The sequence below is a fragment of the Suillus paluster genome, assembly GCF_016628075.1.
Source record: "Suillus paluster strain FC165 chromosome Unknown EDB91scaffold_132, whole genome shotgun sequence".
In the NCBI taxonomy this organism is placed as follows: domain Eukaryota; kingdom Fungi; phylum Basidiomycota; class Agaricomycetes; order Boletales; family Suillaceae; genus Suillus; species Suillus paluster.
In genome coordinates, this window is record NW_024537692.1 from 70217 (window position 1) to 96688 (window position 26472).

At 48.3% G+C, this 26472-nt stretch overlaps 10 protein-coding genes across 10 annotated transcripts; 9 read left to right on the plus strand and 1 right to left on the minus strand.

The window, feature by feature from the left end:
- Positions 1-1164: 1164 nt before the first annotated feature.
- On the plus strand, positions 1165-2209 carry EDB91DRAFT_1062872 (histidine kinase-like ATPase; the record flags this gene model as incomplete). The annotated part of the gene is made up of 7 exons (XM_041314565.1): positions 1165-1237; positions 1292-1416; positions 1469-1526; positions 1591-1635; positions 1688-1738; positions 1794-1832; positions 1863-2209. 7 exons carry the CDS (start codon positions 1165-1167, stop codon positions 2207-2209), a joined length of 738 nt encoding a protein of 245 aa, XP_041170457.1.
- EDB91DRAFT_142270 (uncharacterized protein) lies at positions 2160-5133 on the plus strand. The gene is made up of 9 exons (XM_041326211.1): positions 2160-2168; positions 2222-2543; positions 2596-2699; positions 2752-2776; positions 2830-2918; positions 2971-2987; positions 3044-4115; positions 4166-4383; positions 4437-5133. The coding sequence occupies exons 2-9, from the start codon at positions 2343-2345 to the stop codon at positions 4673-4675; spliced, it is 1965 nt and encodes a 654-aa protein (XP_041170458.1). The 5' UTR covers positions 2160-2168; positions 2222-2342; the 3' UTR covers positions 4676-5133.
- Positions 5134-5571: 438 nt separating this feature from the next.
- EDB91DRAFT_142154 (uncharacterized protein) lies at positions 5572-6969 on the plus strand. The gene is made up of 6 exons (XM_041326210.1): positions 5572-5577; positions 5625-5997; positions 6053-6160; positions 6209-6259; positions 6318-6593; positions 6646-6969. The coding sequence occupies exons 2-6, from the start codon at positions 5883-5885 to the stop codon at positions 6819-6821; spliced, it is 726 nt and encodes a 241-aa protein (XP_041170459.1). The 5' UTR covers positions 5572-5577; positions 5625-5882; the 3' UTR covers positions 6822-6969.
- A 603-nt stretch (positions 6970-7572) lies between these two features.
- On the plus strand, positions 7573-8906 carry EDB91DRAFT_1170977 (peptidase M76 family-domain-containing protein). Its single transcript, XM_041320198.1, has 5 exons — positions 7573-7842; positions 7923-8179; positions 8252-8335; positions 8417-8545; positions 8628-8906. Exons 1-5 carry the CDS (start codon positions 7662-7664, stop codon positions 8634-8636), a joined length of 660 nt encoding a protein of 219 aa, XP_041170460.1. The 5' UTR covers positions 7573-7661; the 3' UTR covers positions 8637-8906.
- Positions 8907-8920: 14 nt separating this feature from the next.
- Positions 8921-9467, plus strand: EDB91DRAFT_142309 (uncharacterized protein). The gene is made up of 2 exons (XM_041326212.1): positions 8921-9111; positions 9180-9467. Exons 1-2 carry the CDS (start codon positions 9095-9097, stop codon positions 9412-9414), a joined length of 252 nt encoding a protein of 83 aa, XP_041170461.1. The 5' UTR covers positions 8921-9094; the 3' UTR covers positions 9415-9467.
- A 1071-nt stretch (positions 9468-10538) lies between these two features.
- Positions 10539-11258, minus strand: EDB91DRAFT_1351024 (ubiquitin-carboxy extension protein fusion). Its single transcript, XM_041326108.1, has 4 exons — positions 11102-11258; positions 10942-11052; positions 10725-10877; positions 10539-10663 (listed from the first exon to the last, which is right to left on the minus strand). Exons 1-4 carry the CDS (start codon positions 11203-11205, stop codon positions 10645-10647), a joined length of 387 nt encoding a protein of 128 aa, XP_041170462.1. The 5' UTR covers positions 11206-11258; the 3' UTR covers positions 10539-10644.
- Positions 11259-12860: 1602 nt separating this feature from the next.
- EDB91DRAFT_1062862 (histidine kinase-like ATPase) lies at positions 12861-13893 on the plus strand (the record flags this gene model as incomplete). Its single annotated transcript, XM_041314564.1, is given in 6 exon segments — positions 12861-12927; positions 12982-13106; positions 13123-13234; positions 13284-13328; positions 13381-13490; positions 13582-13893. Coding segments are annotated over 6 exon segments (771 nt in total), but the record flags the coding sequence as incomplete, so codon positions are not given.
- Positions 13894-14761: 868 nt separating this feature from the next.
- Positions 14762-15217, plus strand: EDB91DRAFT_1033913 (uncharacterized protein; the record flags this gene model as incomplete). Its single annotated transcript, XM_041312765.1, has 1 exon — positions 14762-15217. A coding segment is annotated over one exon (456 nt), but the record flags the coding sequence as incomplete, so codon positions are not given.
- Positions 15218-16681: 1464 nt separating this feature from the next.
- On the plus strand, positions 16682-19335 carry EDB91DRAFT_142460 (uncharacterized protein). The gene is made up of 11 exons (XM_041326213.1): positions 16682-16968; positions 17021-17268; positions 17317-17695; positions 17741-17856; positions 17905-17946; positions 18000-18167; positions 18219-18377; positions 18427-18465; positions 18518-18706; positions 18762-18798; positions 18849-19335. The coding sequence occupies exons 1-11, from the start codon at positions 16940-16942 to the stop codon at positions 19000-19002; spliced, it is 1560 nt and encodes a 519-aa protein (XP_041170465.1). The 5' UTR covers positions 16682-16939; the 3' UTR covers positions 19003-19335.
- A 535-nt stretch (positions 19336-19870) lies between these two features.
- EDB91DRAFT_1171003 (uncharacterized protein) lies at positions 19871-22287 on the plus strand. The gene is made up of 9 exons (XM_041320199.1): positions 19871-20111; positions 20158-20204; positions 20257-20412; positions 20468-20872; positions 20926-20998; positions 21048-21053; positions 21104-21165; positions 21215-21315; positions 21371-22287. The coding sequence occupies exons 1-9, from the start codon at positions 20058-20060 to the stop codon at positions 21940-21942; spliced, it is 1476 nt and encodes a 491-aa protein (XP_041170466.1). The 5' UTR covers positions 19871-20057; the 3' UTR covers positions 21943-22287.
- Positions 22288-26472: the final 4185 nt, after the last annotated feature.

Genomic DNA, 26472 nt, shown 5'->3' on the forward strand with positions numbered 1-26472 from the left:
ACGACGAAAGCAGAGCCAAGACTTAGAACATCGAGAGACGCAGCTAATCGAGAGTCTGGGATTAGCATTATCTTGTGACCGTTTGTTTCACTTTCTATCTTATTTGTTATTCCTTAATCACGGGCTTCGTACGCATTGATAGTATTTAGAGTCGCGATATGTATCGAAGTCCATAGCACTCTCCCAAATTATACCGGACTGGTATCTGGTTAACCTTGCGTGAAAGTCTCTATTTGTTGTGCCGCCACTTAAAGTTCTAATAACTTCTACCTGCCGTCACACATAATTCGTACTAAATTTGTCGTAGATTCCCACTATACTTTACAGTGCGAAATTCAGTATATTCAATTGCTTCATCAGTATGTTTTAAGTTTTAACTCTTGCAAATGCGAGTGTTTACAAACAGTTACGAACGCACGCCCTGAGTTACACCAAATGTGAGTTGTTCAAAACAAGTTCAAAACGTGTTTCGACCAATTCGTCTTTTTTAGATGACTTGTTCCTTCTAAATCGGAAGCTTCGAGTTCAACGTTCAATACTAAGCCTACATAAGCTTCCGATTCAGAAAGAACAAGTCATCGGTCATCGGGCATTGATCATATTAATCTTCTCTAACCATCTTCGAATTCGAAAAGTCAGTGCAAGGCTGGATGGCATGTGTGGCCGAGCGCCCAGGGTAATCATGAAGGTCAGCATATTGATACAATATGATAGCCCTCAATGATATCTATATTCTCAGCACGAGGCGATGCATCGCAGTTCACTGTCATGTGCTCCTACTACTTATATACGTTTACAGGGATTCGGGCCCCCACTAGGACTTGACGCCTTCTGCCTATACTTACAAGGCTAAGGTGCAAAACTTCTAAAAAGCGTCCTTAGCAACCTACATCCTGCACTTCAAGTGGCAGATTCATGGCGGCGGAAACTTGATTTAGCCGGAGCGCGCGTCAATCACAACATGCTGAACACGAGGCTAGCTGCTGTCACGCATCACGGCCCAAACAACGTTGTTGTTATTTAACCTGCCGCCTTCGAGGCTCAATACCCTCACATACTTACTACCGCGAACCTATCGAGGCTGTCTTATAATTCACAAGGTGAGCTAGTTCTATTGGGGCTCAACAACTAAACTCTTTCGGGGCTCACCTTTTGGTGTAGAATATGACAGCAGTGAGAGTCGACCAGCGAGGCCTTATCGATAAGGTGCTCGCTCGTTACCCGGGAGACTTCACAGGTAGGTTGAGAACTACGTCAGGTCAGAAAATACGACTGATTATATGCAATGAAGTTTTCCGAGAATTGTTACAGAACGCAGATGATGCCAAGGCTAAGAACGTCGCTATTGAATTTCAACTTAAGACCTCACACGGATGTGCGAGTAATGAGATGAAACTAGATCTCAACTCAGCTAAGGTGTGCGAGACAAAGTGCTGGCTACGGAGTACTCACTTTTTCGTCTAACAAGGTCTTCAAATGGCTTGTGAAGAATGACGGTGACCTGTTTCAAAAGAATGACTGGGAGCGTCTGAAGAACATTGATTTGTCAAGATTTTGATCAGCCTTCTGGGTGCTGAACGCTTGGTCTAGCCGCAGGCAATCCAGACGAACAAAAGATCGGTGCATTCGGAGTCGGTATGCAATCATGCATTCTCCTGTCATCCCAAATCCTGAGTGCAATATGCAGGTTTCTTTAGTGTGTTCAGTGTCACCGACAAGCCGATTGTCAAATCGAATGGTACGCAGTCCTTCAATCAAGCTTGCCAGTACAAGCCACTCATAGGATGCTGCAGGAAAAATGGTATCCTTTTATTGGCAAGAAGACGAGGCACGTTATTACTGAGACCAACGTTTCCTGTCAGCGCTTCTGACGTGCATGCAGCTCGTCGCGAAGGACATCGTTTGTGACAGGGACGAGTGGACTGTGATCGAGATGGAACTGAAGCAGGAGTCGACCGCCGCGCGGATCTTTGAACTCACGCGATTTCTAGTAACATCCATGACGTTCCTGGCCAATGTTGAATGCATTACGATCTGGCGGGACGGCACTGAGCTATCCCGTTTGACAAAAACTCGGAACAAGGCCAGTCAGTCAATAGACATCCGAGACCATATGCTCAGAAGCAGCCCGGGGAAAACCATGACCGTTGCCTCTGTCGACCTCATCTGTATGTGTCTCTTACACCTTTCCAAGTCCGCAAAGCTCTGATGGTCCCGGCAGCCCAAGAGGTCAAGGTTAAATTTTTGAAGATGTACCCGTTGAAGGTCCGAAGACGCTCATCACAGGAGTGGATCTGGAGGAAAGCGAACGAAATCCGATTGAATCGAAGGGCTTCTGCTCGATGGAGACATCAGAACCAAATGGAACATCTGCACCTCCAGAAATAGCAGCCCTGAGCATCAAAGCCGGGGCCACATTCTCGGCAAAATGTTCAATTTACTCTGCAAATGTTACCGTCTCAGCAGACTCGAATTTGGAGCAGGGTTTAAAATCTGCAACGAAGAAGGACCTTCCCAAGAGCTTCCCATTTGAGATGGTATTCGTAAGTAGATACCTTATACATTCCAACATGGTCTCATGTTCGACGCCCACAGTTCAGTAAGGAGGAGCACGATAAGCAGACGCAAGACGAAGCCGATAATGCAGGGTTCGGAAGTGTCTTTCGTGGTCACCAAGGGCTTTGTCCGCGATTGGGAGGGTAAGTCATGGTGTTCTCTCGGGGCGCCTCGTCTTACGTTCGGCTCTGACAGAGAATACCCCGCTCGACTCTTCATCGTCAGTACCTTCATATTATTGGGCTATCTCATCTTATCTAATGTTCATGACAGGGGCAAAGCACGGATCAAACGACCGGTATGTCTTGCCACATGTCCGGTCGTTTCATTCCAACTGTGGAGCGAGGCTCGATTGACCTTGCGTGAGTATCGTGCAACCCTGTATGAGGATGTTTCTGACTGGTTACCTCGTAGCAATGTTCATGTTTCTAGTAAGTGGTGGATTCACAATTCACTATCGTTTGTCTATTGACGCTATGTCGTGCAGAATGGAATAAGGAGCTCCTTTGCGTTGGAGGTTTTCTGGCGAGAATGGCATATGATTTTGAGATGAGGGAAGTACGCGATGCGTGGTCGAAGTTGAGCAAAGCAGATGCGGAAGCGCTGGCATTGTACACGATGAAGTCCTTCGTGTTTCATCGGACCACACCCGATTCGAACGTGTCCCATATTATCAAGGATGCGTTCTTTGCTTGCTCGACAACAAAAAAAATCCTGTTTATCTCGGATCAAGGTATTCGGCCCACGAAGGACATCCGTCGCTCCCATGGGGACTTCGATCCCTTCATGAGAACCCCAGTGGTCAGAAAGGATCTGGATCCTTTATTAAAATCCATGCAGTTTCCTGACTGTCTCAAAGTCAAGCAGTACCAGCTCAGCGACATCGCGAAAGAATTGGAATCTCTGTCGTTGCCTGAGGCTGTAATGGTTGCTTTCTTGCGTTGGTGGAGCACCTCATGTGGACGCTTGGATATCTCGCCCGAACGGCGGACGGAATGGCGCAGCAAATTCCTCAAAGTAGGCAGAGCAGAGTGGCAGGGGAAGGAAGTCAAACTCAGCTCCATCAGTAAATTTATTGATAAACCAATGCTGGACATTCGCGGTCAAGAGGACCCTCTCCCAGGAGACGCAATTCCCCCGGCCCTTATTCGAGGCGTCGAGCTCTCGAAGATTTCAGATACTTTGGGATGGGAAAAGATGACGATCGCACACTGGCTTCGATACCTCAAGGGTGGGATAGTAGATCCAGCGCACGACATTACGAAAGCGCCAGAGTTCGCGCAACGCGTCCTCAGTGTCCTCAGCGCCCTTTGGCAAACTCTAGATGAAAATAGTCGTTCCGAAGTCCGGGAGATTTTGCAGGACGTTCCTTGCATACCTACGACTATCTCGAACGTACCTTCCATGAAGCGGCCCCGGGATGCGTATTTCCCTTATGTCGACATTTTTCGTAACCTTCCCGTCGTTAAACAACAGCTTCCCGTGGAATCCATCACCGAGCAGGTGTTGCAGTATCTGGGAGTGCAGAAACGGTGCGACATCGACGCACTCATAAAACAGTCAGTCAATAGGGATATGACCTTACAATCTTTGCTAAGACCCCTCACAGATTGAACAGTGATGATAGATGGAATGTCATGGACCTGGCGAGATACCTTGGAAAATCTCCCCAGGAAGATGTGACTCGCGTGATGGATAAGACGTTCTTCCCTTGCAGTGATGGTAAAAGACATTACATCACAAAGGTCTTCACATCTACAGCGACCAACCGGGCACTCGGATTGCCTGTAGTCAAATGTGACTCCTGGAATTCAAACAGTGAGGAAGGTATGTCGTGAACTATTTGGCGCTCTATGCCACACTAACCAAACATCCCAAAGCAATATGCCTCACTAGACAAGGGCTGCGCGAATACCCCACAATAGAGGAACTCATCACCATCGCATCATCTGAGTCCGATGGTTCTGCTAGACAAGCTGCGTGGTTGTCTCTTTGCGGACCATCGTATGAAACAGAGCTTGGAAGGCATTTCGATCCGTCAAAGTTCCTTTCGCACGCATTCATCCCCGGTGTCAGAGACGGACAGCCTTGTCAGTTCTTCCACCATGAGGTCTGTTAACCACTGTTTCGTACAGACACTGGATACGCGTAGCTGATTCCATGATTGGAAAGGTATTTTCGGATGTAAATTGGGCAATTTTTGGCTTTGGCCATCTGCACGACGAGAGGATCATCGAAAAGCTGCGGATTCAAGAAAGCCCTAGTACCCCTGAAACGCTACTTCAAGTTCTTAAATCGAAGCCGCCAGAAAACCCAGAAAGAGCAAAGAAGTGGTTCAAGTTTCTTGCTGACAAAGAAGGCGAGCGATCAATTTTGTGATACCGGAGCTTTCATTCGTGCTGATAAGATGTCCAGATTTCTTAACAGGAAAATTTGAAGAGATTGCAAACCTCAAGATCGTTCCTATAGAGGTATCGTGCGAGAAGCCACAATCCAACGGCGTCTCTTATGAACATGTGTCGCCTCGCGAGTGCTTTCTGGAGTCAGAATCATACCCACCAGACCACCTCTACCGGCGGTTATTCAAGTTTGTCAACTTTGGGCCCAGTGCCAGTGTTTTCTTGAAATCTTGTGGTGTCAAGAAAGACCCTGAATGCATCGACATCGCCAAAGTTCTCCTCAAGTGTCCACAAACGTTCCTTCGGATGGCTGGGAACAAGGAGAGGTGCATATCGCTTTTGGAGCCTTGATTCATAGTATTAACATGCTGCAGCTACTTAGCCGGGCTGCGTCTGATCGCGGAGGGTCATAAGTCACCTCTTCCGGGCTTCTACGGGGAACTGCGTGATGCCCGAATTTTCTTGGGAGATCGATGGGGCAAGAGCAATGACGGGCGTAGCCAAGAAGCAGACACGTTTAAACTTTGCAAGGCCGAAGAAGTATTGGTCGCGGACGACATGGAAAACCCTTCGACTTTTGGTGATTGTATCTATATCGCTCCTCAGGAGGAGCTACTAGAAAGTAAGTTATTCCATTCTTCCTGGAACTGTCTTACATATCCCGAGCAGAGTTCTACTTGGATATGGGCGTCAAATCTTTGAGCTCTTGCATTGAATACACTGTAGTTCCGGGCCAGGTGGACGCACTACAGGCCGTGGCCCTTCAGAGGCGATCTTCTATAATTGACAGGATGCCTATTTTCCTCCACGAGTTTGCAAAAGATCGCTTTAAAGAGGGGATGCGCTATGTACGGTGGGATGACGAGAAGTGTTTCTCTGTACAAGCTTGTGGAGAACTTCACGTCACGAAGAAATTGAAATTCGACCATGCGGATGGACATCCGCATCAGGGAGGGCACTTCACCGACCTCACTGCTGGGACCCAATCCAAGGATGGCGTACACACATTGTGGATCAAGGAGCCGAAGGCTCGCGATTATGAGTATGTGGTGCTTTCTATCGCTCGAGATGCGTGTTCATCCGTTTTAGCATCGCAGCAGCACTGTGCCGTCTGCTGTTCTCTACGTATAAAAAGCATGATGTGATGTCCCTTATCACTATCTTGGGCACAGAAATTGCCGACCTCAAGCACTTCGGTTACGATGGTAAGGCTGTCGCTGTTGTCTAGGAAGCGGTGCTGATCGCACGATTAGTCGACAGAATCCGCTCACAGTATAGTGAGAATCTTAAGAAGGCTGAAGATGGTAGGTTTGCGATCGTTGCCTTTCATGCCACGGGAGATGCTCAATGAAGCAGGAGAAGAAATTCCCAATGGGACACCACTTGTTCAAGCACAACCCCCAGCACCCTCTCCGGTAGAGGAACAACCCAGTTCTCCACCGACGGCGAGAGCAGGGGAAGATATTACCAATGGGACACCACCTGTCGAAGCACAGCCTCCAGCTCTCTCTCCAGTAGAGAAACGAGCTAGTTCTCCACGGGTGGTCTTGAACAAACCCATGAAGTGGCTGAAGTGGCTGCATGGGCTCCGCAAAGACCCCAAGTTGAAGTTGGGTGAGATGAAGCCCAGTGAAATTGGTGTGCAAGTTTGTTTTCCGCGTTGAGTTATGCGCTGAAAATTGACGTGCAGAGAACTCCATCAAGAAGGTGAAGGACATCATGAAGGAAAAAGGCGGCGAGCACTGCAAGCATATCAACAGTCGAGTGCAGGTCGGCGGAGGAAAGAAGCAGAAAAATGTCGATTACTGCGATGAAGAGAAGATTCCGATGACAGACCTCGATGAATGCAGTAAGCCTTCCGACTAGGGGTTAAGTGACTTATGATTAAATCAACGAAGAGGACCAGAAAGTCGGAGAGGTCAAAGTCTGGAAGCGAAGTTGAAACTCTCTTGTTTCCGGCTGTGAGAGTGATGCGTTTGTTTCAGCGGGGATAGCTAATGTTCCGTCAAATGAATGCAAAGCCTTCGGGAAGATCATTAGTGACCTTGCAGAAGTCTTTGAAGTCGATCCGACACGATGCCATGTATTCCTTCACAACAAGCACTCAAATCTGATTGCTTTCAACCGCAGAAATGAGATATTTTTTGGTCTAGAACATTATATGCAAAACCGTACGTGAACGTCACTGATTTTTTCTTCCACTGCCAACGCTCATGCGGAGCACTTAGATAAAAATGGCACTGCTGGACAAGCCTACATTGATTGGCAAGCACTCACCAATAGCTCGTCCATTAATATTTACCGATTGTTTTCCTGCAGGTACTTTATCATGGCGCACGAGATGGCGCATGCACATACCCCATACCACGACGAGCATCATGAGTTCTTTTTTTCAGCGCTGGCGACGAGACACCTAACCAAGCTCCATAAATTACCAGCTGTGCGCAAGATGTTTAAATAGGCCTCTCCTTGATCACACCACGGATTCGCTAGTTAGTCTCCTGTAGCACTATCGTACTACTTAGTCAGACCATTAGAAGGAAACCAGTCGTTCCTTCTTAACAATGCTTGCAATAAGTATCGCTGGTGGTGATTCTGGACGGGTTTATGTACCAACCTAACTTGGTCTCGCCGCGACACCTCCGTGGGAACTCATCCGAATGAATATGCACCTTGAACACGCGGTTTGCACCAGGATTTGCACTCATGGATCCAGCCTCCTCTGCACCACCTGTTAATCCATCAGAGTCGCGAGCGTTCCAAAGATGGTTGCGAAAAGCTGCTCAAGTAACAGGTATCGGACTTACCGCAGACGAACGAGACCGCGACCGGGTGGAAGTACAGCATCGCCGCTGCGAGCAATGGAAGACCGAACTCCTGAATTACAGTCCGTCTCGTTGTTTCTGCATGTTTTGATCCGTGCTCATTCTAAATTTCTTAATTATCCGCACTGGTTGCATTCAATAGGTCCTTCTGTGGTTTTCATGTTGAAGCATCTTAAGTTGACCGGCTGCCCGGTACCGCCCTCGAACATCGTGTGCGCCCCGTGCGATCTCACGCGTTCCGGAGGCTTCCACCCTGCCGGGGCGATTGTCCTTTGTCAGGGCCACTTTGGAGACAAGAAGCACATGGAGGATACCCTGACGCACGAACTGGTACACATGTATGATCATTGCAAGTTCAATGTTGACTGGAAAAACTTGAGACATCACGCGTGCAGCGAAGTGAGTGAGCAGTGCGCCATATTACGCTGCTCGTTTTTATTGACGTACGCTGCGGTACCTAGTCTCTCGAAGATCCGTGCTAACAGCTTAAGCGGTGACTGTCGGTACATGCGTGAGCTGGGAAGGGGATTCGTGTCATTTTCAAAACAGCATCAGGTATATCGATGATTCTCCCTCATGCTGTGCAGTCCTATATCCATCTCTTGATCAGTCTAAATTCTTACTGATTTGGAATAGGCCTGCGTGAGACGGCGTGCTATACTTTCGGTGCGCGCGAATCCCATGTGCCCAGACGAAGCAGCTGCAGAACGAGCGGTGAATGAGGTTTGGGAGAGTTGTTTCAACGATACAAGACCGTTCGACGAGGTGAGTTGTGCCCGCTCTGTCTCCCTCGACGGGGAGGTTGACGTAAAACGTTGACATCGGTATTGACCATATTCACATGTAGATCTATTAGGCGGTGGAAAGTGACCGTGTTCTATTCTTGAATGCAGGCGAGATGCTGTGAGCCTGAGCCTGAATGGAAATTGGGAGATCGGACGCCGTCCTTTGGCTAAACTCCTAATATCTTTTGTTCCATGATCGGTGCTGGGGGTTGAGGACATCGAGTGGATCATGTCTGTTATTACTAACTAAGATCTATAGTTGGTTATACCTACAGTTGCATACGCAATAGACAACGCGGGAATGGCGAGGAATGTATGAGAAAGGAAGTGAATCCAGCGTGTTTGTGAATCGTCGGCATCGCACGGTTTTGAAAAAGACTGGCTTGCCGCGTGGGAAGATGCCTTATGGTTCGGCTCTGGCATAAAAGCTTTTAACATCGATCTCACCTTCCTTCAACTCTCCCAAGTTCTCTTCTTCCAGTTGCTCGTCGTCCTGTCTACTTTTTATTACACCATTTACGATTTTAAGATGTTTGCTAGACTCGCGTAAGTCCCTTGCTCATTGTCGCGGTCGATGAGCGTGTTTCTTGACGCGTTTTCAACCACCTCCTTAGTGCCCTTGCTGCCCTCGCTCTCCCTCTCGCGTCTGCACTGACGCTGAACACACCCACCAATGTTACGAATGTTGGCCAGGTGACGATCACATGGGAGGCGACCACTGCCGACCCTGGCTCGTTCGACATTGAGATGGCTAACACCATCTTCCACAACACGTTCGCCATCGCAGGCAACGTGCAAACCTCGGCGGGCTCCATCACCATTACGCTGCCCGAAGTCCCCGTTGGGTAAGCGCGCGGCATCTATCTCCGTTGAATGAATGAAGAATGGCTGACTCGCCGTGCGCAGTGACGGCTACACCCTCGAGGCCATTGACATCACCAACGTCAACAACGTTTATGCAAGCAGTGGCGACTTCGCTGTTGGCGCAACGGTGACTTCCACAACGTCGATGTCATCCACCACGTCCATGACCTCGTGAGTTCATGCTTACCTATCACTCTGACGATTATCTGAAACTCCTTGTAGTGGCACGAGCTCCATGAGCACTGGCACGGCGCCGACTGTTGCACCTTCCTCTACCGCTCCTACCGTAGCAACGAGCAGCAAGTCTTCCGCATCCGCTACACCTTCGGCCATCAACAGCAGTGGCGCTGCGTCACTCAAGATCGCCATGGGCCCCGCTGCCGCTGTTCTGCTCTCTGCATTCGCAGGCGCTGCCGTCATGTTGTAATCTCCCTCCTCCGAACCCAAAAACTCTGTCTCAGCATACCTCGACGGATGTCTTTAATTTCAGTTTCGGCTTTGGGATTTTACATGTTTCACATACCCTGGCTTTATTTTGGTCATTGAGAACACTACGCTATTCATACTTTTTTTGCAGTTGCACTTGGGACATATTTTGTTATGGTTTTTCATGGACAATGAACAGACAGACAGACAGACAGACTGGACATTACGAACGCATGGCTTAGTGTCACTGTGAGGGCGTGTGGTGATGGTTATGTTTGGTATTAGTCATTGACTTGTCCGCTCTTTTGTATGTACATACCACATTGTCATACAGTGGTGGTTTAGCAGTGTTTTAGTATGATTTGCATGGTCCGTCGTACGTGTTCGGGTGGGCCACGGTGATTGCGAAGTTGATGGATGTTCATAAGAATCTGGGGTGGTGGCGTTCGAAGCGGATCTTATCGAGGCTGACTGCAATGCTATGGAAGTTCCCGTTTCCGTTAATGAAGGGATTCGCCAGCAGGGACGACAAGTCTTGCGCTGCCCCGTTCTGAGCCGCCCTGGGCTATGTCACATATATGATCGAAATACCTGTCATGACGATCCTGACAGAGCGTTCTTAGTACTTACGACAAAGTTTAAAGAACTGCGGTGGTAATGGTCTACAATCACGCGCATCAGACGTTCTTCTAAACGACATGGAATGGTCATGTGTTGCATATGCGAGCAGAATAGAGAATACACATGGATGTCCCATAATAGTCCCCAAAGCACCCTCAAGCGAGTCGACTACTTCAACTTCTTCTTGCTGTTTGCGGTATCATAAAATCAGTTTCATAAGGAAAGGGAGAGGAATGAGAGAAACGCACGGGCGGAGCTGTGACGAGTGTCCACACCCGCGCTTGCGGCAGTTAGTTGCGCGAGGAGGCAGACGGGCGTAGCATTTTCGGCAAATTTGCTTGTCGCAGTTGTATTTGGCTGCGAGAACCTTTAGTGAGGGCTCGATGATGCCTCCACGAAGACTATGAACAGATGAACACGTGAATATTGCAAGATATGAAATGAAATGAGATGAGCGCGACGCACCGAAGGACAAGGTGGAGGGTGGATTCTTTCTGAATGTTGTAGTCACTAAGCGTGCGGCCATCTTCGAGTTGCTTTCCTGCAAAGATGAGGCGCTGCTGGTCGGGGGGGATACTGTTCACAATATTAATGTCAGCCTACAAGGATCTCATGATTCACATACCCCTCCTTATCCTGGATTTTTGCCTTGACGTTGTCGATGGTGTCAGAAGACTCCACCTCGAGGGTGATAGTCTTCCCTGTGAGGGTCTTGACGAAGATCTGCATCTTCAGATGGCGAGGTTGTGTCTCTTGCGGTGCGTACTCCAGATACGCTCACCGTCTAGCGTGTAGACCGTGGGGAAATTCAAGAGGACCTGTATAGTTCCACTAGGTGGCTGAGTTTAGGGCAGGTTAAGGTGTGATAGTATTTCGGATGTTTCCGAAGCGGCTTTGGTCTTTCAAGCATTGCACAGCGATGAGGTAGGTGCTCGTTATTCTTTCTTGTTGGTTCTTGATACGATGAAACAACTTCGTAACTCAGCTCACTTCGATGCCTGCATGCAGGTTCTGAGAAGAACGCGAACTATTTTCTGATCTTTTTATTCTGCACCATTGGCCTTTGCTGACTCGTTCTGCAGGGCTGATTGAACTCTGAGTAGCGCATTGGCCTTTGTGAGTTATACGCCTGGTGAGTTTATACGTGTCCGACGCGTTTATTAGGATAGAAAATATTTTCTCCGCGACGTGCTTGCACGCTGGACGTTGATCCTTCGGGATCCCATTCAAGTCTCTGAACCTCATCTTCCTTTCTCCATTCCATTGCTGACTTCGTTTTTCCAGTCTGTAGGTCCCTCTTGACGCTTTTTCTCTTGCACCTTCTTCCCTGTAACATTATTGCCTCGTGTACATGAATGAAACGACGTGTTCTCTCCCCAGTTTTGAGTCCCGGGAATCTTTCCAGTGCTTGTGTACGATCTCAACATTAATCCAGGAAATTCATGATTTCTTCATGAGCCACATACCGAACTTTTCATTGGCTATTGCTTCTCTGGGAGGCACTGGCCTCGAATCCTTCGATCAATTGTCTGCGCTCATTGTGGTTGTGGATCATTCTAAACGAAGTAGGGTAGCTGAAGAACGAGTCTGGCATTCCCCGATCAGCATGTGTGAATTGAACATTTCATATCGCCAGCGAGTCAGGCTATGGGCGGCTATTGGAAAACGCTTGCTCACGATCTTGTGGTGGGTATTGGGGATATTCTTCTCTTACCCGACTCTTACCATTTTCAAATTCGAAGAAGTCAGTGCAATACTGCACGCACGCCATCCAAACGGTTAACGGAGCACTGTCAGGCAGGAGGGCATGTGTGGCCGAGCGCTCAGGGCATTTGATCATGAAGGTCAGCACATTAATAAAATATGGCGCTCAATATTTGATATTTTCAGCACGAGGCGATGCATTGCAGTTCCCCGTGCGCTCGTGTACTACTATGTATGTCCACAGGGATCCGAGCACTAGGGCTTGACGCCTTCTGCCTACGTACTGACGTGCAAGATCTCCAAAGGCGAAGACTCGAAAAAAGCATAATAACGCAGTATATTTGGTGAGCTTGCACTCAACTCACACATGGCAACTCACATCCTGCCCGTGGGCAGATCCTAAATGTACAACAATTCAAAAAAAATTACAGCAATAGCGCGCGTCGATCAAGTTGTAGGTTCATTGTGCAGCATAGCTACACGTGCTGAACGCAAGGCCAGCTGCTGTCACAGCCCAAGCAACGTTATTTAACCTGCCGCCTTAAAGGCTCGATACCCTCACATACTTACTACCGCGAACAACTCGAGGCGTCTTATAACGATGTGTGAGGTGAGCTAGTTCTGTTGGCGCCCGACGACTGGACGCTTTCGGGGCTCACCTTTTGGTGTAGAATATCACAGCAGTGGAAGTCAACCAGCGAGGCCTTGTCGATAAAGTGCTCGCCCGTTACCCGGAAGAGTTCACAGGTATGTTGAAAGCTACGTCAGGTCAGAAAATACGACTGATTATATGCAATGAAGTTTTCCGAGAATTGTTACAGAATGCAGATGATGCTGAGGCTAAGAACTTCGCTATTGAATTTCAACTTGAAACCCCACGCGAATGTGCGAGAAATGGGACGAAACCAGATCTCAATTCAGCTAAGGTGTGCGACGAGGCAGAGTACTGGCTCCGGAATACTCACTTTTTCGTCTAACAAGGTCTTCAAATGGCTTGTGAAGAATGATGGTGTCCCGTTTCAAGACACTGACTGGAAGCGTCTGACGAAAATTGGTTTGTGAAGATTTTGATCAGCCATTTGGGTGCTGAGTGCTTGATCTAGCCGAAGGCAATCCAGACGAACAAAAGATCGGTGCATTTGGAGTCGGTATGCAATCATGCATTCTCCTGTCATCCCAAATCCTGAGCGCAATATACAGGTTTCTTTAGTGTGTTCAGTGTCACCGACAAGCCGATTGTCAAATCGAACGGTATGCAGTCTTTCAATTATGCCTGCGTGTCACTCATCGGATGCTGCAGGAAAGATGGTGTCCATTTTTTATAAAGGAGACCAGGCACGTTATTGCTCAGACGCACGTTTGCGTTCAGCGCATCTGACGTGCATGTAGCTCTATGTGAAGGAAGAAATCAATCCTGACAGTGGCAACTGGACTGTGATCGAGATGGAGTTGAAGCTGGAGTCGACCGTCGCGCGGATATTTGAACTCACGCGATTTCTAGTAACTTCCATGACGTTCCTGGCCAATGTTCAATACATTACGATCTCGCTGGACGGCACTGAGCTATCCCGTTTGACAAAAACTCGGAACAAGGCCAGTCAGTCAATAGTCATTCCAAAGCATATGGTTAAACGATGTGGCACCATGAACGTCACCTCTGTCGACCTCATCTGTATGTATCTTTTACACCTTTCCAAGTCCGCAAAGCTCTGATAGTCTTGGCAGCCCAGGAGGTCAATGTCACATTCTCTGAAGATGCACTCGTTGGAGGGCCCAAGTCGCTCATCACACGAGAGGAGCCAGAAGAAAGCGAAGGAAATCCGACGAAATCCAAAGGTTTCTTCCCGACGCAGAAAACAACATCGAAACCGAATGGAAGAACTGCAGCTCCAAAAATGGCAGCCGCTGTTTCTGAAGCCCCAAGCGTCAAATCTGGTGCCAAATTTTCGGCAAAATGTTTGGTTTACTCTGCAAATGTTACCGTCTCAGCGGTACTCGAGTTTGGAGCAGGGTTTAAAATCTGTAACGAAGAAAAAGCTTCCCGAGAGCTTTCCATTTGAGATGGTATTCGTGAGTAGATACTTCATACATTCCAACATGGTCTCATGTTCGACGTCCACAGTTCAGTAAGGAGGAGCACGATAAGCAGACGCAAGACGAAGCCGATAATGCGGGGTTCGGAAGCGTCTTCCGCGGGCCTCAAGGACTTTGTCCGCGATTGGAAGGGTAAGTCAAGGCGTTCTTTCGGATTGCCTCACCTGACGTTCGGCTCTGACAGAGAATACCCCGCTCGACTCTTCATCGTCAGTACCTTCATAGTGTTGGGCTATTTCATGTTGTCTGATGTTCATGACAGGGGCAAAGCACGGCTCAAACGACCGGTATGTCTTGCCACATGTCCGGTCGTTTCATTCCAACGGTGGAGCGAGGTTCGATCGATCTTGCGTGAGTATCGTACGACCTTGTATGAGGATATTTCTGATTAGTTGCCTTGCAGCAATGTTCATGTTTCCAGTAAGCAGTGAATTGATGCCAGACTATAGTTTGTCCATTGACGCCACGCCGCGCAGGATGGAATGAGGAGCTCCTTTATGTTGGAGGTTTTCTTGCGAGAATGGCATATGATTTCGAGATGAAGAAAGTAAGCGATGCATGGTCGAAGTTGGGCAAGACAGATGCGGAAGTGCTGGCATTGTACACGATGAAGTCCTTCATGTTTCATCCGACCACACCCGATTCGAAGGTGTCCCATATTATCAAGGATGCGTTCTTTGCTTGTTCGAGAACAGACGAATTTCTGTTTATCTCGGATCAAGGCATTCGGCCCACGAAGGACATTCGTCTCGTCCATAAGGACTTTGCTCCCTTCATGTGCACCCCCGTGCTCCCGACGAATTGGCGTTCTTTATTAACATCCATGATGCTTCCTGACCATCTCCGGGTCGGGTCGTACACATTCAAAGATGTCGTGGAAGAATTGAATTCTCGGCGGTTGTCTGAGTCGGAGATGGCTGCTTGCTTGCGTTGGTGGAGCAACTCGTTTGGAAGTCAGGATCCCTTGGACGAACAGCACAAACAGCGGCGCAACGAACTCCTCAAAGCAGGCAGAACGCTCTCGGGGGGGAAGGAAGTCAGACTCGGCTCCATCAGCAAATTTATTGACGGGCACATGCTCCGTGTTCGCCGCATCAATGATCCTCTCCCAGAAGACACTATACCCCCGGCCCTTATTCAAGCCATCAGCCCCTATACGATTCCCGAAGCTTTTGGATGGCAAGAGATGCCAACCATACACTGGCTTCGGTACGTCAGGGGTAGTCCGCAAGATTCGGCGCATAACATCACGCGGCCAACTTTTGCGCAACACGTTCTCAGCGTTCTCAGCGCTCTTTGGCCCACACTAGACGAAAATAGTCGTTCTGAAGTTCGGGATATTTTGGAGGATGTTGCTTGCATACCCACGACTATCGCGAACGCCACTTACATGAAGCGCCCCCAGGAGACATACTTCCCTGACGCCGACGTTTTTCGCGACCTTCCAGTCGTTGGACTAGAGACCATTGACTACCACATGGAGCAGGTGTTGCAATATCTGGGAGTGCAGAAACGATGCGACATTGAAACATTCATAGAAAAGTCAGTCAAGAGGAACAGGACCTTACCATCTTTGCTAAACCACCTCACAGGGCGAACAGTTGTGATAAATGGAACGCCATGGACCTGGCGAGATATCTTTCCACGTCTCCTCAGGAACACGTGGTCCGCGTCATGAATATGGAACTCTTTCCCTGTGATGATGGTAAAAGACGTACTATCTAAGAGGTCTTCCCGTCCACAGAGATCAACCGGACACTCGGATTGCCTGTAGTCAATTGTGACTACTGGGATCCAAACACCCAGGAGGGTATGTCGTGAACTGGTTTGGCGTTTCTATATTCCACTGACCGAACACAACAAGCAATATTCCTGATTAGACAAGGGTTACACGAATATCCTACGATAGACGAACTTATTGGTATCGCATCGTCGGCATCCGAGTCCGCTAGACAAGCTGCATGGTCGTTTCTGTGCGGACCTGTGTATAACGCAACGCTTGAAAGGCATTTCGATCCGTTAAAGTTCTCTTCGCACGCCTTCATCCCCGGTGTCAGATACGGAGGACCTTGTCAGGTTACCCACGACGAGGTATGTCGTACGGACCCAGGATACGCGTAGCTGATGCCACGATTGAAAAGGTGTTTTCGGATCCAAGCTGGGATTTACTTGGCTTTGGCTATATCTCCAAACAGCCCGACAAGAAAATCATTACAAAGCTGAAAATTCGAGATCGCCCTACCGCTCAAAAGCTATTCCAGGTTCTGGAATCGAATCCGCCGAAAGACCCACAAACTGCAGAGGAGTGGTTCAGGTTTCTTGCAGAGAAAGGAGGCAAGCAGTTCCATGACACCGAGACTTTGTGTTCGTGCTGACCGGATGTTCAGTTCTCTCAGCAGGGGAATTCGAGAAGATCGCTGACCTCAAGATCGTGCCTGTAAAGGTATCTTCCGAGCAGCCAGAATCCACTAGCGGTCCTTATGAGACAGTATCGCCTCGCGAGTGCTTCCTGAAGTCGAAATCATACCCCGGAGACCACTTCTACCAGCGGCTATTCAAATTTGTCGACTTTAAGCCCAGTGCCAATGCTTTTTTAAAAGCTTGCGGTGTCAAGGAACGCCCAGAATGCATCGACGTCCTCAAAGCCCTCCTGAAATCTCCAAAAATGTTCCTTGAATTGGCCGGGGAGGAGAGGTACATGTCGTTTCTGGATCCATCCTTGGTTCATAATACTAACTTGTAGCAGATACTTGGCCGAGCTGCGTCTGATCGCGGTGGGTCATAAATCCCTTCCTGCAAAGACCCAGAAAGAAATGCGCCATGCCCAAATTTTCTTGGGGTATCGACGAGGCAAGAGCACTCACGGGTATAGCCACGAGGCAGACGTGTTTGAACTTCGCAATGCCGAAGAGGTGTTAGTCGCCGACGACATGGAAAGTCGTCGCACTTTTGGTGATTGTATTGACATCGCTCCTCAGGAGGAGTTGCTAGAAAGTATGTTCTTACATTCTTCCTGGAACTCTCTCATAGTATCCCGGGCAGAGTTCTACTCGGAAATGGGCGTCAAGTCGTTGAGCTCATGCATCGAATACACTGTGGATCCGGACGGGGAGCTTTTGAATGCACCGGAGGCCGAGACCCTTCGATCTTCTATCATTGAAAAGATACCAATTTTCCTCCACGAGTTTGACGAACAGCGCTTTAAAATTGGGATGCGCCTTCTACGGTGGCGTGACGAGAAACAATTCTTTGTGCGAGCTTGTCGAAAACTTGACGTCACGAAGAGATTGAAATCCTCGCATGTGACTGGAACTCGTGGACGGGAAGAGCACCCCACCGAACTCTCTGCCGAGACCCAACAATTGGAGGACGGCGTAAATGTGCTGTGGATCAAGGAGCAGCCCAAGGCTGACAGTTATGAGTATGTCGCTTTCTATCGCTCGAGATGCCTGTTCATCTATTTCAGCATCGCAGCAGCACTGTGCCGTCTGCTGTTCCTTACGTATAAAAAGAACGATGTGTTGTCCCTTATGACTATCTTGGACACAGACATCAAGGTTCTCGAGCGCCGCGGTTATGATGGTAAGGTTGTCACTGTCATATAGGAAGTGGTGCTGATACCACGTTTAGTTGACAGAATCCTCTTGGAGTATCATAAGAAAGCTGAACAGGGTAGGTTTACGACCATTACCTTTCATTGCAGGGGAGATGCTCAATGATAGTAGAAGGAGACGTTGCCAACAAGATGCCACCTCCCCAATCTCAGTCTCCAGCTGCTCCTCCGGGAGAGGAGCCGCCCAGTTCTAAACCGGTGATCTTGAGCAAATTCACGAAGTTGTTCCATAGGCTTCATAAAGATCCCAAGTTAGGCGAGATCAAGCCCAGTGAAATTGGTGCGCAAGTCGTTTTTCGCGTTGAGGTATGCGTTGAAAATTGACGCGCAGAGAACTCCATCGAGAAGGTGAAGGATGTCATGAAGGAAGAAGGCGGCAAGGACGACAAGCACATCAGCAATCGAGAGCAGGTTGGGGGAGGAAAAAAGCAGAAAAATGTCGGGTACTGCGATGAAAAGAAGGTTTCGGAGACAGACCTCGAAGAATGCGGTACGTTGTTCGTCTTGAAGTTAGGCAGCCTGTGATTAAACCGACGAAGAGGGCCAACACGTCGGGCAGGTCAAAGTCTGGAAGCGAAGTAAGTTGAGTGTCTCTCGTTTCGAGCTCTTAGACTGATGTGTTTGTTTCAGAGGGGACAGCCTTGGGTGTTAACTCAAGGGAACGCGAGGCCTTCGGGAAGATTATCAGTGACCTTGCAAAAGTCTTTGAAGTCAACCAGACACGATGCCATATATTTTTTCACGGCGAGGACCCAAATCTCATGGGTTTTAACCGCAATGATCAGATATTTTTCGGTCTAGAACATCATATCGAGAAACGTACGTGACCTTCATGATGGATCTTCCATTGCCAATGCTCATGCCAAATACTTAGATAAAGATGCCCCCGTTGGAAAGGCCTATATCGATTGGCAAGTATTCGCCCCAAGCCCGTCCATTACCATTTACTGATTTCCCGCAGGTACTATATCATGGCGCACGAGATGGCGCATGTGCAAACCCCATACCACGATGAGCATCATGAGCTGCTGTTTCAAGCGCTGGCGACGAAACACCTGACTGAGCTCCATAATTTGCCAGCTGTACGAGAGATGTTCAAGTGCGCTTCTCCTTGATTACATTATTATCTTTCTGGTGGGGATAATTTATTGTTTCTGTGCACTACATGATGTTGCGAAGGTTCATGTTCATCAAAAGACTCATTTTCATCTTCTCCCGTAGTCACTAGTCAAACCTTTAAAGGACGACAGGCGTTCCTTGTGTCATAATTGTTCAACTGCGTTACCATTAATGTAAATAACTTGCGTGCTCGAGCTCCAGTCTCCCCAAGCCAGATCTTGAAATAAGGACCACACCCGCATTTGCGCCTCCTTTGCACCACCTGGTAATGCGAATCAATAGTTAGCTGAGTTTAGGGCAGGTTCAGGCGTGATAGTACTTCCGGTGTTTCCGAAGTCATCTTGCATAGCGACGAGTACTTAAGTGCTCGTTGGCCCTTGGGTGCTTGTTATTAAAATTCTTTCTTGTTGGTCCTGGCTACGATGAAACAACTTCCTGCAGGTTCTGAGAAGAATCCGAAGTATTTCGTGATCTTCGTTGCGCTTTGCTGACTCGTTCAGCAGGGCTGATTGAACTTTGAGCGGCGCCAATTGGCAAGGTTGGCCCTTGTTACTACACTTGGTGAGTTTCTACATTTCGACGCGATATAAAACGCGACTTGCTTTCACGCTGGACGTTGATCTTCAAGTCTCTGACCTGCATTGCTGACTTCGTTTCTCCAGTGTGTAGGTCTCTTTTTGCCTTTTCTCTTGTACTTGCTTCCCTGTAACATTACTACCTCGTGTACATGAATGAAACGGCGTGTAGTCTCCCTAATATTTATGTACAAATAACCTCGAGACATATTCCGGCATATGCCATTGACCGCCCCCCCAAACGCTTGACCATACAAATGGAGTTCTTATGCCGTAAACATCACTTTCCGTCCAATTTGATTATCGAGCGACATTGAAATTCAGTAGAACGTTGTTTCATGTAAACCGAGTTTTGTTCCGGCTCGAGTCCGCAGCGTGTCTAGCTTTCTTTCCACTTTTTGCTGCCTTGCAGAAGCTCACATTAACGCTAGCGCCGTGTTTCTAGACTGACTGTCCAGCCAGATCGCCTAATTTCTATGGCAGATTTTCGCCTCGTCAATCCCGAAGGTTGGGAATACGATCTTCAGTCTGTGCGTATGCCATTCTTTCACCAAAAGCGTGCTCATAGTCTTTTAGGTGTACTCTGCCTACATAGGTTATTTCCAGCTGCACAATGTCCCTTGGTACGTCTGCACCTCTACCATGTGTCTAGGACGCGTTTATCGAGCCGCGCAGGTACGATCGGACATGGGGGCAGTTCTTCGAGACGTTTGAACAGTTTCTGGGATTTTCATGGCCTGTTATTACTGTTACAGACTCGTGGACTGGCCGCGCGCATATTGTTACCCGGTTGACAACCGTTGGTGCGTTCATCAAAATGATCAAGACTCGGTGAGCCTCGTCCTGTCTCTCACTTGCTGACGCACAAACAACGAACCGACCCTAGTTTCGGCGAGACCCTCCCTACGCCCGACAATATGCTAAAGGTCACGCACTTCGAGACGGCCCAACGACATCTACGAAACGTCGCAGACTGGGCGACGTACAAGAAGCTGTACACGACACTACCAGCAGTAGCGCTCGCAGCGTTCAAAGCTCGGGTACGCGCTGGCGAGCCGAAAGCGATCCGGGAGTTGTGGGCAAAGCGTGACAAGACGTTTTTAGCGATCGATTTTGAATGGAGCGAGAGGAACCCGGCGACGTTTTTGGAGTGGGGGTATGCGGCTGTTCGGTGTGGACATCTTGAAGCGTATGCATTTCTGTTTTGTTCTTTCCTGTGTGATTACCTGTTATTGATGGATTTGATTTGCAGTGTCGGCGCGTGGCCTCCTGCGCCCGAAACGAATTATCGGTGTGTTGTAGACTGGCGGGCGCCAAGGCCTTGGCTGATGTGCATGTGTACAGGAAGGGCCATTATATCATTGGTGATTACGTGGATAAGATCGTCAACAAGCACTGTCCTACGCACCCCTGGCAGGTACGCTTCTTCAGATCACCCTCCTTTGCTAAACTGATATGTGGGGTAGTATGCTGTATGTCGTTCTCTCGGCGCTTAATTCACTCCTTACAGAGCACCTTGTAGTGGGGCGACAGTCAAGTAATACCGAAAACGAAGTTACCACAAATTGTCCAGTCTGTGATTAGGTAGGATAGTGCAGTTGCTGGTGGCTCTGGTCCCTGACGTCCCCTACAGCAGCCTAGCAAGCCCGGACACAGAAACTGCCGCCAATAACCTTGTCCTCGTAGGGCATGGTGTCACCTCCGACATCCAGCGACTCGAAGAGACTAAAATCAGTGCGTTTCATGTGTTTACCTCATCCCACATATGCTCCCACTAACCACCCCCCAGAAATCCCTCACAACGTCCTCATAATCGACACCGCCTCCTTCGAACGCGCACTCTTCAACACCGGCGAGCGAGGGGCGATGCACGACCCCAAAACTGGCAAACTCCGTGCACAGGGCTCCACGCTCTCCCTCGGCGGGCTCCTGCACTCCCTAAGTATCGACCCTCCATGTGCGCTTCACAATGCAGGGAACGATGCGTTTATGTGTTTGCTCGCACTGCAGAAGATGCTAGAACCTAGTACGTCTACGCCCAGGCCTACACTTGATCCTGATGGGCGGAGGAAACTGAAGACGGCGGGGTCACCGTCCCCCATGGCATTTTTGGGGTTCTTGACGGTGGGGAGTGCCGAGGGGCGGCCAATGTCTGGGTATTTGATGTCTCCTGGTGGGTCGGGATCGCCGAGGGTCGGTGGTGGTACGCCGGACGAGATGGGTTCGGTGAGGAGGGTTTCGAAGTATGGGAGCGCGTCTCCGCCTGGGACTGGTGGGAGTTGGAAAGAGGATAAGGATAGGGAGAAGGGGAAGGAGGGGTGGGCGCGGTCGGGTATGGGGATTCGATCGGTGACGAAGTGATGCTGGTTGGTGATGGTATGACACTCAAACACTTGAACACTTGATACCTGATACTTCGTCTGCTAATGACTTTTGCATATGCATATGTTCTCTGGTTTGTTTCGTTCTTCATAGGACTTTTTGATACTCGCCTGCATACCTTACATGCACGTAATTCTTGTCTCGGACTCGGACTTGTAGGACTCCATTGTATGCAGTCATGATACGTATGAGTAACCCATCTTCGACGCGTTTATTCAGAACCAAAGGCAATATTCGTAGGTATGTAGGTAGTACTTGCACACCTGGTACGCTATAAACTGTTTGAAGTTAAATCGACCGTTACGTGGCGATCAACTTCCAGCAGTTTAACACCGTTGGACTAGGGGTTCTCAGGGCACAGACCACCGCACCAAGAGCCCAGCGGCTATTTCCGTAGCTTAGTCAGCATACAGACAAGGTTCCAGCATGTTCGTAGAGTACTAGTACAATCATCATCATCACAGCCCGTTATCCAATCGTAGCCGAGGACTCCTCGACCCTGCTCCACCGTTACCCCAAACTCTTCTTTCACAAGGACGTCGTATAGATAAAGAATAAAGAATTTCAAGTCACGAAGAGCAATACTTTGTATCGAGTTTCAAACTGAACTTGAATATTAATATTGGTTCTTCATATATAATATACTTAGTGTTGTACCAAGTCTCTCTCCTCTTTTGACCACCTCTCTCAGGAGATCTGGCCGCTTCTACGCCTAGAAGTGCGGCAAAATGAACAAACGGTGTAGTAGTGGTATGTGGTGATTACTGTAACTATTACCCACCATTTGTTCATTGACAATATTTCGTCACCGTCAATGTACAACGCTACCTGCGCATAAAGGTTGCAACATTGATATCCCATTTTCTTCTTCGAGGCAAAGCCCGCTGGTTTTACCATACCAAGTTGATACATGATCGAGAGTTGATCGAGGGTGTCGAGACTGACGGTAGTCTCGGATGAGACAGCGTGCCTTCTCGAAGCCCTCGTTTAACGAGCGCGGTCGATTATCGAACACTCTTTGACGTCAGTGCTTATTTTTGTGTCCATACTTATGGTAACTTCAGGGAGATGGCCCGAGCGCAGCGAGATCTGCCTATTACCTTGGTCTTAGATTGCGATCCAGCGGGTGGCGGTGGTTCCCCACGATGTGCCGGAACCTTCGCAACCTGGCGAACCATCGCCATCCGCAGGGATCTTGATAATTATAACTGGGAATGGGTTCGTGGGCCTGAGTGGTTCACACAAATGCTACCATGTGTTGCAGGACCGTAAATCTGGTACTGATGCAACTCCATTCCATTCTTCGTACTTATTCACATTCTAATTACAGTTTCGACCACATGCTGTGGCTGGTCTTTCTCAGACCTTTACCGTTTTCGAGGACTAGTCAAATGTTGTTGTGTTTCATTTTTTTTTTATGGTTACCCCTGTCTTCTGTGTAACTATTGTATTTGTATGACGCGCCAGATGAGTTTCTTCTTTCTATCCCATGCATGGCCGTGTGCTGGGACATTGTTGAACGCCTTGTGTAGGGCATCTCCTGTCTAGTGCTTGTCGATTTACCTGGAATGGACGCTCGATGTCATGAGTTTCTGGCATTAAGGTTGAGATCGTAGGAATACGACGTGTCAAAAGCGCTGGAAATATTCCTGTAGACACGTCCTATTCTGTCGAATACCGGTCATGAAGGGTGCTTCATTGACTCCGATTATCGAAGGTAGGATCTCTGGTTTGGAGGAAACCTTTAGTCCTAAATTGGTTTATGCTGAACTTTGGGGCGCCCATGAGGCTTTAGAAGCGCATGAATCGACTCGCGAAGCATGATGTGGCGTCTGCCGCGGCGCCGCCCTAGCACTGCCCCGCCGGAGCTCAGCGCTCAATACTCTCGATATGATTTCCAGACCGAATATCTCCAACCACTCGAGATTTTCGATACCGCCATTAAGAAGATCGCGAATGTATGGGTCATTCTCCTTGATCGGAAGCGACGGTACACCGGCTTCTCAAGAAATTGGATGAAGTTTACAGCCCCATGAAAGGCGACACTCTTGGTCAGATTTGATCCATGCCAAGTATTCGGACGGTTCGGTTAGCAAAATCAGGAATGCACCTGTCATCAAGGTTGACAAAGAGCTTTGTGAGCCGTCCAGCTAATACACTTCGCACATTGTGAATCTTATACCATTAGAATAGGGAAGAGACGGGGGAGTCTGTCACTTCAAGCTCTCTGACACGTATCCTGTTGCCTCTTGTTGTTGTTGTCCATACTCGGATCACCAGCTTGTATCTGTAAGCCTAACTACTTTCGACGTCCTATGTCACTATGAGTTCGAGACATAGGAATAGAGATGGGGATTTACCATTACCATCTTGTATCTCGAGCATCATCGTGAATGCGCTGTCTTGTTCTATTTGTAATGCATTCCCACAATTTAGCACCATCACGCCAAATTCTTTTCTCTCAAGGACGTCGTAGGAGTCAGAGTAAGCAAAGTACTAGAGACCAGTGGTACTTGTTCCCCGACTCCACTTTAGTGGAAGAGGGTTTTGTCGCAAGGAAATGACTATTTCTCTGCAAACGGACCCGTGGGTGTGGGAAAATGTGGGTGTGGGAAGATGTGCACTTGCTTAGTTCGGTGGTCGATGTTGTGGGAAAGCATCGCGCTTGTCCTTTTTCTTTCTCCACCAAATACTTGCAGATACACTAGGAAAAAGCACGCACTGCGGCAGGCACATGTGAGTATAATTCGTTTGTTTCATTGCAGTATAGCTTATGTGTGTTCAGGGTTTTTCTTACAAAGTTGCCTTGTCGTTTGGCTCGAGTCCTTGATGAAGGACAATGTCCTCCTTTCGATGAGCCCCACGATGTGAACAAATATCCCTGTTATTATGATGCACTCTATTATCCACGATCTAATCTTGCATTTTTTGAAACATCCGAATGTTTTTGTACATGGTTGAAGTCTTCGCTTAAATCTCATCCTCTGTGTTGCTTGAAGTACCGCTGGTCAAATTTTCATGGTTGTGTTTCGTACGACGGTGTTAGTATCACTATATGCCACCAACAAAAATCATTGACTACGACACCAGGTGAATTTACAGATGCGAGTTACTGTCATTGTGTTGTCTTTTGCAAGCTTTCCTCTCATGATGCCCTCTCCGTCGAGAAGTGCCTGCCTTCAAGGCTAGACGTCTACCCAACATGGTTCTATTACAGCGAGGAAATTCAAGAGCAACATTTATTGGTCCTTCTGGATGGTGTCTTGGTTGATTGTGTTTCTCGTCTCTCCGTTCTGCGAGGAAAAATGAAAAAGGATTGCGTGCGCGCGGTGCTACATCATTTTGCTGCCACCCGACTACGAGTGATGCATTTGAGTAAGGATCAACTGCAAACATTACTTTCCTGCACCCCAATCGTTGCAGAAGGTAGCCAACTCGTTCCTCGTTTGGCAAGGTACTTCGGCGATATGTATGGAAAAAATGTTTTTGAGGCTCTGTGTCAACCACCGCCACCACAGGTTTGTGTCTTTGATCCTGTCGACGTGCCGAAAATCCGTTGGTCTGCTCTCCCGATTACACATTTAGTTCAGAGGCTTCATAAACTGACTATCGAAGTACTTTCAGATTGTATACATGGTCTACCTTTGAAGGGGCGTCCGTGTTATGATCAGCGTTCACCAAAATGGCAAAGGCTTAACACAACCACTAGGACTCGTCAGAGTTTAGAGCAAGAATGAGATTGAGAGTGAACGTCTGAGTCTACACTGGGTAGGAACGAAGAGGTTAAGTCTAAAGAGAAACTATGCTAACTACCCTACCTATATACATAACATTGAGTCGGAGATATCTGAGTCTGTAAATAATCAGCCAATGAGAAAAGAATCGTACGATACTGCGCATGACGTAGGGCAATGATGTCAGAGACGGAGATTAAGTGATAGGAAGACATATAGTTCTAGCCCTGGGCGTAGGGGATTCGATCGGAGATGTGATTGGTGAAATGTGAAAAGGTGAAGCTGTGACATGGTGATGATGTGATAATGTGAAAGGTAGTGGGGTCACGTGATCGGTTCGGGTCTGGGACATAGTCGAAGGAAAACCGAGGAAAGAAAAATGATTCATATTGGGAATTTGTGACATTACCCCCCTTTTAAGGTGAGCGTCCTCGCGAACATAGGATGGTCGAATATTTTTTTGTCTCCATTCCAAGAAATCAGGAGTTTGTAAGACTGGAATGATTGCGCTTGCAATTCGACGCGATTTGGGTGCATCGGGATTTGCCGCGTAAAACTCGCTGACTAATCTTGGAGAATTTTTTAGGTTTTCTTCGTTTTCCCATGTTGCTTCTTCTAATGGATATCCTTTCCACTTTGATAAGAATTGCAATCGGTTTCGTCGCACTCTGCTGGCTATCACTGCTTCTAATTCGTATTCTTGCATGCCTTCCACGATTTCAGGGGGTGGACATTCTGGTGCAATGCGAGTTGTTAACGACGAGGTTTTATGAGC